At 43.6% G+C, this 15,279-nt stretch overlaps 1 protein-coding gene across 5 annotated transcripts in view; it reads left to right on the top strand.

The window, feature by feature from the left end:
- Window positions 1-15,279, top strand: part of UGGT2 (UDP-glucose glycoprotein glucosyltransferase 2) — a 226,081-nt gene that overhangs the window by 51,352 nt on the left and 159,450 nt on the right. For all 5 annotated transcript variants that reach the window (XR_002090063.2, XM_019486946.2, XM_019486945.2 and 2 more), the window contains 2 exons: window positions 5,192-5,291; window positions 11,657-11,717. Coding sequence is in view for 4 of the 5 variants with exons in the window: in XM_019486946.2 (XP_019342491.1) it covers window positions 5,192-5,291; window positions 11,657-11,717 (161 nt within the window). In the remaining variant the exon portion in view is untranslated. The remainder of the gene's footprint in view (window positions 1-5,191; window positions 5,292-11,656; window positions 11,718-15,279) is intronic.

The following is a 15,279-nucleotide window of genomic DNA, read 5'->3' on the forward strand; positions in this document are numbered from 1 at the left end:
TCCTTCTGAAGGCCAAGGTCTTGTGGGCACAGGGGGTGACTGATTGACTTCAGTCATTAGTCCAGTCTTGACCAGAAGATCATGCCCTTCATGAGGGAGCTGACCCACATTTTGGCACCCCAGGAGGCAGGCTGCACTCCTGCGAGTGCTACTAGCAGGGGTGGCCTGCCCTCATATGCACTATGCTTTGGTGCCTTCGGTGGCACTTCATCAGAGGAGGGGACCTCGGGCCTTCAGCACCCTGCCCCACCCTTGTCCCTGGTTGCTTCATCCATTGGCAGCTTGGGGAGCCATGCCCAGCAGCTGTCTCACCCTCAGCCCAGCCCCACACCCCACCACAAGGAGTGGCTGGCCGTGGCACTGCTGGCCGCTAGCAATGCCAGCTCCTCCCTGGGCGTGCCCCCGGCCAGGCACTGCAGGCCATGGACAAAGGTGCAGCCTGATGCTGTCGCTGATGGGGAGCCCTGTGCTAAGTGGTCAGCCTTGCCAGCCGGTCATGTGGTAAGTCCTGCTCTGGGGTAGGGCCCTTCCAGTCCCCAGCCCTACCCCTGCTCCTGCTCCCTGCCTGGCCTGCCTGCACTTCTCTGGCCCCAGGCTCCCTCCCCTACAACACGCAGAGAAGTGGGACAGAGTTCAAAACTTTACTGAGCAGACTGTGTGCCTGCAGCTGGGTGAGCACAGGCCGCTCCCATGCCAAGGAAGGTGTCAATGCCAGTGACGATATCCTCCTTGGCGGTGGGGGCAGGGACATATAGTGCTGAGACAGGTAGCCCTCCAGGTGGTAGTGGAGGTTGCAGGACAGCCCAGGCTTGCTTCCCACACCAACATAGCTCAGGGTCCCAAACCAGGAGGGCAGGTGTACCCGGAGTACCAGCAGGATCAGCTGCACCAGGGCACAGTGGCTTGGGCAGCCTTCCAACTGCACAAACAGATCATTGCATACTATCTGGGGCACATGCAGCAGGAGCATGCTCGTGGTGCACCACGGGGAGGTGAAGGAAGCCCCATGACACTTCCCTGGAGAAGCTTCCTGCAGAGAGAGCAGGGGTGTGACCAGCCCCTCACCCCAGTTGTCCGGGAGCCCCGCGGCACCCCAAGCCTGGGCACCGTGAGCTGTGCAGCAGCACAGCAGAGCGGTTGGTCTGCAGGGTGGGTGGGTCTGGAGCTGTGGCAGCAGGTGCAGTTAGCAGCCTGGCCTGGCCTGCTCTTGGAAGGGGAGGCAGGCTGCCTTCAGCCTGCACATACCAGGCTGCCAGTCCCAGGGGAGCAAGTGGGGCTGGGGGGCTCAGCCAGCAGCCACCTGAACCCAGCCTTGCCCGGACAGTTTTCAATGGACTCTGAGCACCTGCACATGGCCAACCTTTGATCTGAGGCTGGGCAACACAGGCCCTTTGGTGCACAGCATCTTATCTCTGTAATGTTGCAAACTGGCACAAAAAGCTTCTTTCTCTTGCCTCTTCAGGGCCAACAGCTGGACACGGGGGAGAGGCTGTAGCGCCCTGCAGTAGTGCCATAGCAGGGTCACTGCCACCTGCCACACCAGATGCGCTGATTGGCCAATGGCGCACCAGGGACTGGATGCTCCTGCTCCAGTGGCTGGTGCCATCAGTTGAAAACTGGGCAGCATGGGAGCAGGCACAGCAGGAGATGCAGGAAGTGCAGGACCTGGCCTTGTGGGACGAAGACATCACCTAGTAGACTGCCTGACAGGAGGCACAGGATCGGGTGCAACAGGTGCATTAGGCCTGGCTGGAGGCCCTGGAGCAGCACCACATGGAACTGCTTGAGCAACAACTGGCCAGCCAGAGTCCCTGGGCCCTGCCCACTGCCCTGCAGCAAACCCCCACAGAGGGGGCTCTCTTGGTTGAGAGGGGAGCTTGGGCAGGTGGGGGTGGGGCTTGTGAGGGGAATGAAGGTTTTCATTACAAATGTGTGCATCCTGAAGTGGTGCTGGGTGGGGGTAGTATGTGTGTGGGCAGTGAGAAAGGCAGGTGTCAGCAGGGATGACCCGGCACTTCTCTGTGTTCTGGTGCTTCAGGTGGGCTAAAGCTGGCACAGCAGGCCTTCAGAGGTGGCCCAGGTCATCCAGAATATGTCAATCCACTGGTTATTCCATTCCTGCATCACAACACGCTTGCACCAGTGCTGGCTGGTGCAGCAGGCTCAGACGCAGCAGGGCTGGTGGAACAGGAGGGTGACGGTGGTCCCAGTGGTGGCGTCCTGGAGCCTGTGGTTGATAGGGCTGGATGGAGCAGCTGCGTGGTGGTGAGGGCTCTGGAAGGCCATGTACCAGTTGTCCAGCAGGCGGCTGGAGTAGGTGGGTGAGTTGGGCAATGCTAGGTGCCCAAGCAACAGGTGCATGGAACGGTGGGTGAGCAAGACATCTGCAGCAGCTGTGAGGAGCAGGGCACCCTTTCCCTGGGTGTCAGGGCCAGCAGTTGGGTGTAACAGGTACCTGCTCTGGGCCAACCTAAACGTGGCCCGCACACCTGTTCCTGGGGCAACCGCCCACCTACTCTCCTGCCATGCCTTGTTGTTAATTGTTTAATTGGTGTTAATTAGCAGGAGGCTGCCCTTGTACTGCCCCACTGCCAAGGGGCGCTATATGCGGCTCCGTTTCCTCCCCTACACCGCAGTCCACACCTCACTGATGGACTAAATGTTATGTCTCATTCTAATTACAATCTGGCCCCTTTTTTGTCCTCTCTGGGCCTCCTCAGACATGCCGCCCCCTCTCTGGGGCTCCCCAATAATGCCCCCTCTTCTGGGGCTCCTCAGCAACTGCCCCCTTTCTGGGGCTCCACACTGGGGCTTCTCAGTAACTGCTCCCTTCTCTGGGGTTTTCGCCCCTTCTCAGGGTGCTCCTCAATACTGCTGCCCTCTCTCGGGGCCTCCTCTGTCCAGCCGCCCTCTCTCAGGGTCTTCTCTGTCTAGCCGCCCTCTCTCAGGGTCTTCTCTGTCAAGCCGCCCTCTCTCAGGGTCACCATACTCACACTGGGCTTTTCAATAGGGCTGTCCCCTCTCTGGGGTTCACCGTGCCCACACTGGGGCTTCTCAGTAATGCCTCCTCTCTGGGGATTCTCAACTGCCCTTCTCTAGGGCTAGGGTCTACGCACCCCGAACGCTGCGCCCTCAGTGGCACTGGGGTCCTCCCACTCCTCTGTGAGTCCCCAATGAGGCGTCCTCCAACCCCTAATAGCCTCACCCAAACCACCAGTTACAAACAACAACACAACACAAGCCTCCTGGCTATAACATAAAGATAAGCCGCCCGGCTATAACAACGTTCACTCCTACCGGAGACCCTTTATCTCTCAGCAAAGTTAGATACCGCTCCTGTTTCAGGCTTCTCCTCCCTCCCATGGCAGAGAGCTCCTTCCTCTTTGGCAGCTGGCAGGGGACTGCCTCTGGCCCCAGCCCCTAGGATTTATATGGGAGCCAGGCCCTGCCCCTTCTGGTCAGCTGACCTTCTCTGGTTGCCCTGGCAACCCACAGCTGGGCTCCCTATTCCCTGCTAGGGCTTCCTCCCTAGCAGTTTCCCCTCTTTGGGAGCAGGGCACCTCAGTGCTCTGTGACACTGGGGCAGCCAGGGCTGGGAGATGCAGCTGCAGCAGGAGCAGAGCAGGCATTTGTCTCTATCTCCTGCCTTTGTCTCTGCCATGCTGATGCTCTGGCACAGGAAGCATCAGCCCAGAGGTCAGAGTGTGGAGGGTGTGATTTTACAATGGCAGCCAAGTGCTGGCAGCCATGTGCCCTGAGGCTGGAGCTCCTCTCAGTGCCCACAGGGGCACTTGGCAGGGCTGAACTGACCTGGGACTAAAGTTAGTCACAAGTCCCACCACATCTAGACACCTGCCAAAAACATTTAATATGCATTAGCTTAATGTGCATTAAATTTAAGCCCACTTAAATTTACATGTAGAAACTTCCAGAGAGGAGAGTGGGGAAGGAGGTGAGTGGAAAGAAACTGAGGTTAAATACAGAGGAGTTTCTGAGGACATCAACAGATGTGCAGCTCCCAGCTGTAACTCAGGAAGTGCCATGATTGACAGTGAGCGCCCCCACCCCAACAAACTTTCGCTGTTGGGTCCAGGGAGGGGGGTAGAGAATTGAATTCCCCTAGCCGTGTCCCTCCTCCCAGCCGCGGTGCTGTTTTCAGAATGGGAATGAGGGGAGGAGGCTCGGTTTGAGGTTTGCCCAGCCCATGCTGGGGGGAGATGGGGGTGGATTGGAGCGTCTCTGCACTGGGAGCAGGGCTGGGCTGCATGAGCCCAGGCCTGCTCCTAGGCAGGCTCTGACAGAAGTTAATGAAGATACTCCACTTCGTTGCGCCTTCATCTGAACCCTTATGTAATGAGGGTTCATTTGTTACGTGATTAGGCACTTATTAAGCATTCTGCAGCTGTGCTCTTCTGTCAGGGCACAGCTGTAGAACATTTTCAAGGGGCTGATCATGTGACAAAATATCACTTCTGTCAACACCCTTAGGGAACAAGAAGAACTGGCTGGGCAAGGAGATAAAGATAAGGATTAGGATCTTGAGGAATAGAGACTGGGGCTGACAACAGGGAGAGAGTAAGCATGGGACAAGGACCCAGGTGTGGAGAAAGATGCACTATGTTACAGCATGACAAAAGATGTTGGGTTTGTGAGAAATAGGTAACTGGGTCTGTGACTGCTAGAGTACGTTCTCCCTCCAGAGCTTGAACTAGCGTACAGGAATCTTGATTCTCACCTTTTGGGGGACCAAAAACAGATACCTGTGAGCTCCACTAGTAAAATGTATGTTCTCTTCTATTCTAGTGTTGGTTGGCATAGAAAAAAAATATAGTGCTATTGCTGTAAATTACTCCCTTAGTTTAACTGGCAGAGTTTTTTGTTGTTTCTAAGGCCCAATTCTACTGATATCACTGTAGTAATTGGTCTGATGCTACATGATGCAATTTTTTTTGCTGTAAACTTAGAAAATTATACACACAAGGCATGCCATGGTAAATTTGTACAGGAAACTTAAATTAGCATTTCCTAACATCTGTATATTCACCTTCCAATGTTAATGATTTAAGATTTTTGGATTGATGTTATGCAAGTGAACTATGAAGAGTTTTGACCATTTGTATGTGTTTGTGTTTTATAAAATGGAGGCTGTGTTGATTTATAGTGTGTTTTCCACATATTTGTTTTTTTACAGATCTCAGTTTTCAAGCAGCTTCTCAAATTAAATCGACCCCTGTTTATGATGCCTTAAAGGTAATGAAAGACATTGCACAGAACTTCCCTGTAAAGGCCAGGTATGATAACATTACTTTTTATGGTGATATTAATTATCATTTGATGTTTGTGTTTGAATTTAATGAACATTGTAGAAATGTATATCCAAATCATGCAAGGAAATAATGGTGCTTATATAGTTTCTTTTGCATAGATTTCAGATTAATTCAGTGAGAGAATTGTCAGAAAGGCTAATCTTGTAAAGGTTGTGTAAACAGTCTTTTGTCTGGATACATGAGATACCATGCTTTCAATTTAAAGGCCTATTCACACTTCCTGGTGTGAATTTTTTTTCTTACATGACTAGTCCTGGTGACTTCAGTGGGGGTCTATCTACTCATGGAAGAAATAGTATACAAATAATGTTAACAGACTTGTATTCTGAGTGTTGTACATTATTATGTTGCTCATTAGCAAAAGAATCTCCCCAATACTTTTTCAACATTTCAAGAAAACAGAAAGAATATAATATTATTTTCATTACAGAAAATAATGTTCTTTGTCATACTGCTGTAGCAGTGCCAGTATAAAAGGTTACTGCTCCTGTGTTCTGACCATGCCTTGCAACTTTGAGGAATTCTTTACCTATGACAGGTACTGTGTATGACAGCTTGTCCTACAATTATTTTTGTCAACTACTGAGTTATATAGGAAGCAAAATAGGTTTACCCTCTAGGCTAGGGACAGACATTACACATAAACTGGTTTAAGTGATCAGAAACTGGTTTAAACCTGTAACAGAACAGACATTCAATGCACATAAACCAGTTTGAAAATGGCTGAAACTGGGTTGAGATAAACCTGGTTGAATGTAGTATCAGACTTAACTGATTTGGCTCAAACTGGTTTATGGAATGTCTGTCCCAGACCCCTTCCTGGTTTAACTAAAACTAGAGTCCTGCATTATCCCAGATGCTTTTTAGTCCTGGGTGGGTCTCTCTGCTATAGAGCAGGGCTGACCCTGTCCCTCTGCTCCCTGGCTGGAGCTCTGGCAGAGACTGCAGGTACAGCAGGGTCTGCCTAGCTTCCACTTGCCCACCACCCCTCACCATTCCCTGTTCAAGCAGAGATTCCCCAACTTCCCTCCCCTCCCCGACAGTACGGACAGTAGCCAGCATGTGGTATGCTAGCTAATGCTGAGAGTTGTCTGTGTAATGCAGAAAAGACAAAGGCAGACAGGACAGTGTCCCTTAGGGCTTTTTGGAGCTTATCAACAGATCAGCGGGTAATGTCCCTCTGTTCCTTCCTTGGAAAAGCTGTTTAAGAAGAGCTTGAACTAATGAGAGAGGCTTTTGTTTTCTCGATGGGGTGCTAAATGCTGCTAAATGCAGGGAGTTACTTAAATGCAGGGAGTTGTGTAACTTTCTTTATTGTCTTCACTGATTTTCTGTAAAAGAAAGGAATACTGCAGTGTAACATTAATGGTCCTTTGCTTTCATTTAATTGTACAGGAGAGTAAATAAGTTTTAAAGTTCTGTTTTTTTAAAGGCAGACTTTCAACTTAAAATAAACAAGTAAAATAACAAAAAAATACAGATAAAAGTATTACAGGTATTACAGCAGTCCAGACACTTACAGCTGTTTCTGGCTTGATAACCATGTTTAGCTATTTTTTAAAAGTATTTGTCTCCCTTTTTGCTGTGTGAAAAACCCATACAAATCATAAAGTAGACAGTTTTTGTGAAAATAATTATAAACAAAACAAATTTATATAAATATTAATTACTAGTAATCTCAGACATTACTGTAAGTCACAAATAACTCCATTTAACCAGTAAAACTGGAGTAAATAAATGAGTGCTGATTCAGGCTCATATTCTATAAAACAAAACATATTGCCTTTCTTAATTTACCTTACTAATAACCCTTTATGTAGCTATTTTGAAAGCATTGTAATAATACAATTAATTTTAATTCCTTTTTTTCATTTTAGTCAGTTTGAACAATGATAGTAGACCAGTCATTTTTCAGCTGTCAGGTATCAGCAGATTTCTGCAGGTTGCGAATAGGAAGTAGTGTATACTAGTAATTCTCAACCAAGGTGCTGTGGCCATGTACAGTGCCACACAGTATTACCATTTTTGGGTGTGCAAAAACCTACATGATTCACAAGATAAACCCAGAGATTTCAAGTTGAAATTCATAGTGTCAAAAAACATCCTGACCTGTTGTGGACTTGACTACTTTGCAACAGTTGACTTGGTCCATTCTTTTTCTATAGTCAAAAACCAAATGAAAATTAAAAGCTGAGATTTTCTGAGGGGCACCTTCAGCATAAAAAGGTTGAGAGTCAGTGGCATAGACAAATTTTAACTTCAAAACAAAAATTGTAATTACTGAAATTGAAATTAAAAAGTTGTATTTGTACTCAGAAATGGTCTTTAGACTGTTTCTAAATATGCAGCTGCTTTGAAAGTTCCCTTTTCTTAGCCTTTCCAGTGAGGAGCCTTGTTTTCATGCCTCACTCCGTTTCCCAGCAGTATGGTTACCCTGAGATAGTGTTTTACAAATGTAATTTCTGTACATTTAACAATTATGCAGATGATGTGACAAGAGAGCTATTTCTAATATGTTTTATGAAAATTAATTTTATAGGCTTTTTCTTGTTTGAAACACCATGTACTAGTTTATAACAATCTTGCTGTTGTATACAATATAATAATGCACAGCACTAGTAATAATATGGGTTTCCTGACATCCATCCTAATGGCTCGACATATAGCAGTTAATGATTCATTAATATGTCTTTTTTACTTACTTTATTACAAAAAAGCCTCAAAGCATTGAAGCTTCCACTTTACTAATATATGTAACTTTTATGTTCCTTTTAATGTCACATCAGCTTTATCTTTTCCTTTCCCCTTTCACTTTTTTTACACCCACTTTCTCTTTAGAGTTTAAGCTCTTTGGGCAGGGTTTATGTTGTATTTTATATGTGCCAAGAACAATGAGAGACTAATCCTGATTGTGGTTTATAGGGCTTTTTTAATACAAAAAATAATAAGCTACAAATGATGCTGAATATGATGATATACAAATGAGACAAGCATTTTCTTTTTAAACAATGACTAATTACACAAAAATTATTTGAAACTAATGCTATAAAGCTAGAATGGTAGTTACTAGGTTGGTATTGCTACACAATTTACTTTTTTGGTTTTCAACCTCTTAATGTGCCCTACTTATTTAATGTCTGAGTTATTCTTTTGGATAAATTAACTCTCAGTAATAATTCCCATCAATTACAGAAATACTTTATGATAGGGAAAATGTTATATAAGCTCTGTGGTGTTTATAATGCTGCTTATTGCTGGTAGCAGGCTCCCTTAAAGCAGTGTCCTGCAGAGCAAACTGTTTCCAGGCTTCTAGATTAATGGTGTTATGTCCTTAACTTTGTCCTCCATTTTTCAACTGGGTGTTTAGCTGGCATTTCTAATTTAGATTCAAGTTTTCCTGTCAGTCTTTGGTGTTATATTTTCTTCTCTTTTAACCTTTTATATGAATCAGAATTTAGGTTTTTTGAAAAAAAAAGTATAGATTTTCATTCTTGCCCCTCTGCCCTACCATTTATGCTGTTTATTAAAATAGTTCACACAGGTTGGTAGCAGGATATTTATTAAGATTGTTTATGTGCATGGAAATATGTGGTGGTATGGTTATAAAGCCTTTGTCAGGGTGATTTGGGGATGGCAGAGAAGTGAAGGCATGAGTTGAGGTATGTTTGTCATCCTCAAACATGTACCAGTTATCTTTATACAGCACCATTCTGTATTTTTATGCTGTTGTTTTTGATGTTGCAGAATTTGAATTCCTCCTCACTGCTTATGACAGGCAGAACGATGACTAATGACCATCTAGGAATATTTTGTCCTTTCCAGCTCTCACTTCTATTTTTACAATTTGATTTCTGCTTCATTCATAAAATGATTTTCCTTTGTTGTTTGGCCACCATTTTCTTTCATTAGTGAAAGTATGGAATAAGATAAAGCTATATAAAATAATAATAATAACAATAACAACAATAATAATACTATCAGCTATTTTTGCAACTATTTGGCTTTAAGTTTTATTTGCTTTTTACTGTGAGAAGAGTTTCCTGCCAAGGTAGATCAAAGCAGTAACAGAATCAGTTTTTAGGGAGGAGATAGAAAAATCTAGACTTCTCAGCTTGCCCAAATTGAAGCAAACCTCATTTGTGGGAGCAAAGATCTTCCTCATCAGGCAACAAAGGGAAATTGTTTACTGTGACTCCTACTAGGTTAGGTATTTCAATAAGGCTGCTGATCGATATTCAGTTAAAGGTGTGATGGGATTGAGCCACAGTCCCAACAATTGCACCTGCTGCCATGCCACACATTCATGACAAGAGCCGTGATTGTGGTTTGGGGATCAGATCCCAATTGTGCCCCATTGCCAGTTCAGGAGGAGCCCAGGACCATGATACTAGGCTTCCCCTGAACTGGCAGGTAATTACCTATGCTTCATGAATTTTATTATAACTTCACTGGGTGGCCAGTGCACTCATGTTTCAGAGCACCAGTCAGATGATTGGGAGCAATGCAAGTGTAAATGTCTGCAGCTTTACCCAGCTTGTCATCTGAAGATTTGCTAACTCCACTCAATCCCATCATCCGAATCAGTAATGTATGAGGTTACCTCTAGGAGGATTCATGTCAGAGCTGAACCAAGTTACTACTTTGTTTTTCTGTGCCATTGTGCTAGGATAATATTTCTTGATACCTAAAATAAAAATGGCTTCGTAGGGTCCTTAGTTTGCTTATTTATTTTTGGATTTTGATTCTCCACATTTTCTTAAAAGCCCAAATCCACAGATAATGTTGCTGAAATAACTGCAGTTATGTGTTAAAGCATAAGATTTAATCATGTAAAAGATAAAATGAAGTAAAAACCTACAATATTTCTTTTCTAACTGTGATATCTAACCATCAGTGATAACTGGCATTGTCAGAAAAAAGTATGCAACCAAATTTTGGTGAAATTAAATTGCCTGCTTGGGTCTTATATTTACAAATGAAACCCATTCATCATAACAGCATGAAAGATAAAGTTAAAAGAGCTTTCTTAAACATTAAAGGAGACAAGCCATGTTTACTCTGAATACAGGATAAAAGCCATTAATAACTAAGGAAACCTATGATTAATAATTTATGTTTGCTATTGTGTCACTTTCAGTGCTGTTGTAGAGTATTACAAACACTTATGGCACCTTGCTTTATGACGATAAGATACGTTATTTTTTCTTTTTATTGTTACAACAATTTTTCAGATTAGTAAACTGAGGCACTGAAGTTAAGTAATTAACCCAGGACTGCAAATTGAATGGCTGAGTTGGGAACAGAATCCAGAAATCTCAATCCCAAACCCCTTCTATAATCAGCAGGGATCCTGGTTTTCTCTGATAAAAAAAATCCCCAATTGTAGTAAATTGTAAAAAGTAAATTGTAAAAAGTAACCTCAAATCCACATTTTTCCTTGATTAAAATGAAACAACACTAATCTATTTTTGTAAGTGCTCATTCTTCACATTTTTCATTTTCAGTAGGACAGAATTTTAAAATGGGGATTCCCCAAGCCACTTTTATTTTGGTACCTAAATATAGAGTTTGATGCCTATCTCAAAACATCCAAGTTTCAAATTTTGGACTTGATAATAGTTTGGATAGTGAAATAATATCACTGGTTCTGATATGTTAGATAGTCTATAAAGCAGGGACATCAAACTTGTTTGACCCGTCAGAGCTTCCTATGGTCTGGATCCAGATTGCAGGGTTTCCCATGGCCTGGATGTCCTGTGAGCAGCAGCATTAATTCCCATGCCTGCCAGAACCACTGTTTCAGTGCAGAAGCCAGAGAGTTAATGTTGCTTCTGTTTGCCTTCTTTTCTCCCTGCCTTCAATCTTAGTCAGCAGGGAAGACTCAAAACTGCATTTTTAGTGGTGGGTGTAGTAGTGTGGAGAGGGCAAGTGGTTTTAACTCCTTTGGTTCCAGAATCACGCAGAAGCAGCCGCTCTGGCAGCTGCAAGGATAAACATCAGCCCCACAGGGGCTCTGGCATCCATGGCAACAAGCACTATGGCCTCAATCCAGCCCTCAGAGCTGAGCATCCCTACCCATGAAAACACCTGCAGGCCAAATGACTGAACTCCATGGGCCAGATTCAGCCTGTGGGCCACATGTTTAACACTTCTGCTTTAAAATAATTACAGATAATGTTGAGTAATGTTGGAGCTACCTTATGCTTAAGTCAACAGCTGGGAAATTGTTCAGGTTGATTTTAAGCCCTTAAAACACCATATATATGATAAAGAAGAATACTTGTTTAAATACAAAATAGTTGAGTGATATCAGTATTTTATTCTTGCAGATCTTTGACCAGAGTTCCTGTAAACCAACAAATGAAAAATGAAATAGAGGAAAATCAGAAGGTTTGCCAGTTTTTTAAATTATGCATGAAGTGACTATCGATTTAATAAGATTTCCTTATTAGCAAAGCATATTACAACTTATTTCTAATGATGAAGAATAAATTACCATATTTTATCACATACACATGTCCTGGAATATAATATGCACCTTGTTTTTGAAAAGCAGAATATTTTTTCCCAGTGTTATAGCTGCATAGAGCAGAGACAGAGCCCAATTTTCATATGACTCATCCTCCCTTTCCTACTTAACTAAAGCTTAAATAGGTGCTAGTGGATAGCAGAATTGCCTTAAGAAAGGTTGGCTTGATTAATGGAACATTAAGACCATTAAAACAAGAGATGATCATTAACATCTCTGCAGTAAAGAATGATGAACCATTAAGTCAATTGACTCCCTTTGCTGCCTGAATAATAATGCCACAGCTGCTGCACTGTGGAGCAGGAATCAAAGCAGGGTATTTTTTTCCAATTAGAAAATCAGCTTTTCTGCTTAATACATGCATTCCAATTTTGGGGAAAAGGTGCGTGTGTATGCGAAAGAATACGGTATTTTCTTTTTAATCTTTTTGTAAATTTCAGTATGGTAATAGATTTCAAACCTCACTTTTTCTTTACTTCTTTGGTGTTTAATTCCCTAACTCTTCTATGTCCTCAACTAATGAAAGGATGTATAGCATTGTTTCTAGAGTTTAGTGAACAACTGTAGGCATATTGAGATAAAAGGGAGCTCTCAGGGCTCATCATGTTGAGAAATCAGGCCATTAATGTTTAAATAATAGAAACGTAGGGCTGGAATGAACCTCTTGGGACAGTCCCTTGCTGCTTTTCATAAATTGAAGTTATATATATAAAATATCTTATAGGGATGGGTTTTAATTTTAAATAAGCCATTCTAAGTCAAACATAAATCAGTAGATTATGCAAGTACATATATTACATACGTATAGAAAATGTTTTTCTATAAAAAATGATATCTAGATTATGAAGCATATACTGTATGAATTCTCATATATAGTGTGCTCTACAAGTGAATTATTCTTTTTTGTCTATGCTGCCTGAGTATGACCACATAAGAGCTCCTTTAACACTTTGGTTGCTGTCATATGTAACTCATTAGTTTGACCTCAGTTATTCCATGCCTGCATTTATTGAGAAATTCTCATGTCTGTGACGTTATTTATTCCTACTTCAGAGTCAGTTTGGGAGGTTTTTATACCTTTTCAAGTTTCCAAATCAGTTTCTGACTGTCTTTTATGAGTTTCCTTATTTAGCTTAAAAATTGTTCTCAATCAAGATATTGACATATTTGCCAACTATGATTCTGTTGATTTGCTATTACCACCTAAGTGAGGACTGATTGCACAAATGGAGCATTATATCTGTCTGTGTATTAGGGATGTAAATATCATTTTAAAATACTACCCATTTAGCCTCCTCCAATTATATCAGTTAAATGGTGCAATGGTCCTGTAGCAAAGGGGTAGGGTGGCCTGGGGATCCAGGGCTGAGGGTGATATGTGGGAGTGGGTCAAGTTCCACCACCAGCCGGGACTGAAGCCCTTGGCCACAGCAGGCTCCTCATGGTGAGTGTGTGGGAGTGAGCAGGCAGCAGTGCCAACGGCAACAGCATGAGGCAGTAGGTTTTGGCAGGGTCCCTGGCTCAGTGCTGCCTACTAAGGGAGAAGCTCTGGCAGGGGCTGCTCAGAAAGTGATGTGGATCCAGACTGCAGCATCCCGTGGCTGTTGCGGCAGGGAAGTAATTAACGGTTACCTGGGGGAGTAGAGCCAGGCAAAGTTGTGTAACAGAGCTGGCAGGGCTTAAATAGGAGTGAGCATAGTGGCAGAGTTGCCATCAGGTAGTGGCAGAACTGCCATCAGGGAGGGGCTGCATAGAACCAGTACCTCCCCTCTCCCCATAGCACTGACAGGGGGTCTTACCTGCCAGGATAGCCACACTGTACCCAGGCAGTGCCTGTAGCCTGCAGGCTCCTGGAACCCCCAGTAGCACCTCCCTCCTGCCAGCCCCTCGACAAGAACCTGCGGCAGCTTGTTCAGCCCAGGGGCTTGTGGCAGATGGCTGTGGCATGTAGGATCACACCAGTGCATTCATCTGTGGGCTGAGCACCCTCTGCTAGGAGCCATGGCACTGGGTCAGGCCCTCTGAAAGCTAAGTCAGCATTTTCCAAAAGGTGCCTTGAGTCTAAAATGGTTGAGAACCAGTGGTCCACGAGCACATTTCTAGCTTCTTCCTTAAAGCAGAGCCTAAGGTTTATGTTCTGTGCTGAATGTTACAACCCCTTTTCAGCTACTGCCTACTTTTAGTACAGGCCTAGTTTAAAGCTCAAGACCAATATTCCTATGTGTATAAAGATTCTTACAAGGGCTGACTGTATCTGTGTCATTAGGTCAGAATTCTGACTGTTAAATAGGACCTCATCACTTCCGGTTTCTGAGCTCAGTCTGTGCTAAAGGGAACAGTTGTCAGCAGATTCCCAGCTGACCTTGCTTTTGGCATGATAACCATCTCTCCATGTAGTGTCTCTGTGTTACTTTGTTCTAATAGGCTACAGCAAGAAATAACTGTGTACTTTAATGACTTCAATCAAGCAGTCACTGCAACAATCTTAAACCTTAATCTTGATATTGGGTGAGTTGGAATTCACAGCACTCTGGGATTTCTTGTGGCATCTGCAGTGAAATTTAACTTAATATTATATATAAGAATTCATGCTGCCTATGCTTCATGAATTTTATTATAACTTCACATACACAGTGTAATTTCACTCACCTTCCAATGAAGCTTCCTATAGGAAGCTGAAGTAGCACAATGTTTGTTCCACTTGCACTGGATTGTCTAATGTTCCCTTGAATAGGGAGAACAAGGAAGAAATTACTGAACATACCAACAAAGAGGAATTCTGCCTAAATATTGAGATGATTTAATAACTAATATATTTTCAAAGTGTGTTAATGGATTACAGTTAACAACCCAACACAATATTATTGCACTTGCAAAGAGTCTTCCCATTGAAAACACAAACCTTGCTATGACTGGACATTAATAGTTAAAGACTGAGCCTGTTTCCCATTAAACATACTTCACTGCTACACACTTACTTTACATGATTTAAACTGCCATTCAAATTTAATTTGGTGCACTGAAATTTGCAAAAAATACATGTAAAGGTCAAAGCAGCTAAGTACCGATTCACAGAAGTTTAGGGCTAGAAGGGACCTCATGAGCTCTTTGGGTCTAGTCCCCCTGGTCTAGGCAGGAAAAACCTCAGCAAGGTGTGCATTGAGTCTCCTTTTGAAGATCTCCAGGGTAGGTGAAGCACTGAAATCAGCTATGATGATCAGGTGATCAAGTTATGCATTCTTAAACAAATTTTAAAGAGTTTCCATGATATGCATGCAACAGTTTTGCAGTTTGCAGTCCTTCAGCTGCTTCTTGCTTTTTGGTTGTGACATAGCTGAACTTTTTTTTTTTTTACTTTTGGGCCTCAACATTCCACAAACTTTTTTAATAGCCCCCTTTTAATCAGCTCCTAATTACAGTAAT

This window comes from Alligator mississippiensis, chromosome 1, assembly GCF_030867095.1.
Source record: "Alligator mississippiensis isolate rAllMis1 chromosome 1, rAllMis1, whole genome shotgun sequence".
Taxonomy (NCBI): domain Eukaryota; kingdom Metazoa; phylum Chordata; order Crocodylia; family Alligatoridae; genus Alligator; species Alligator mississippiensis.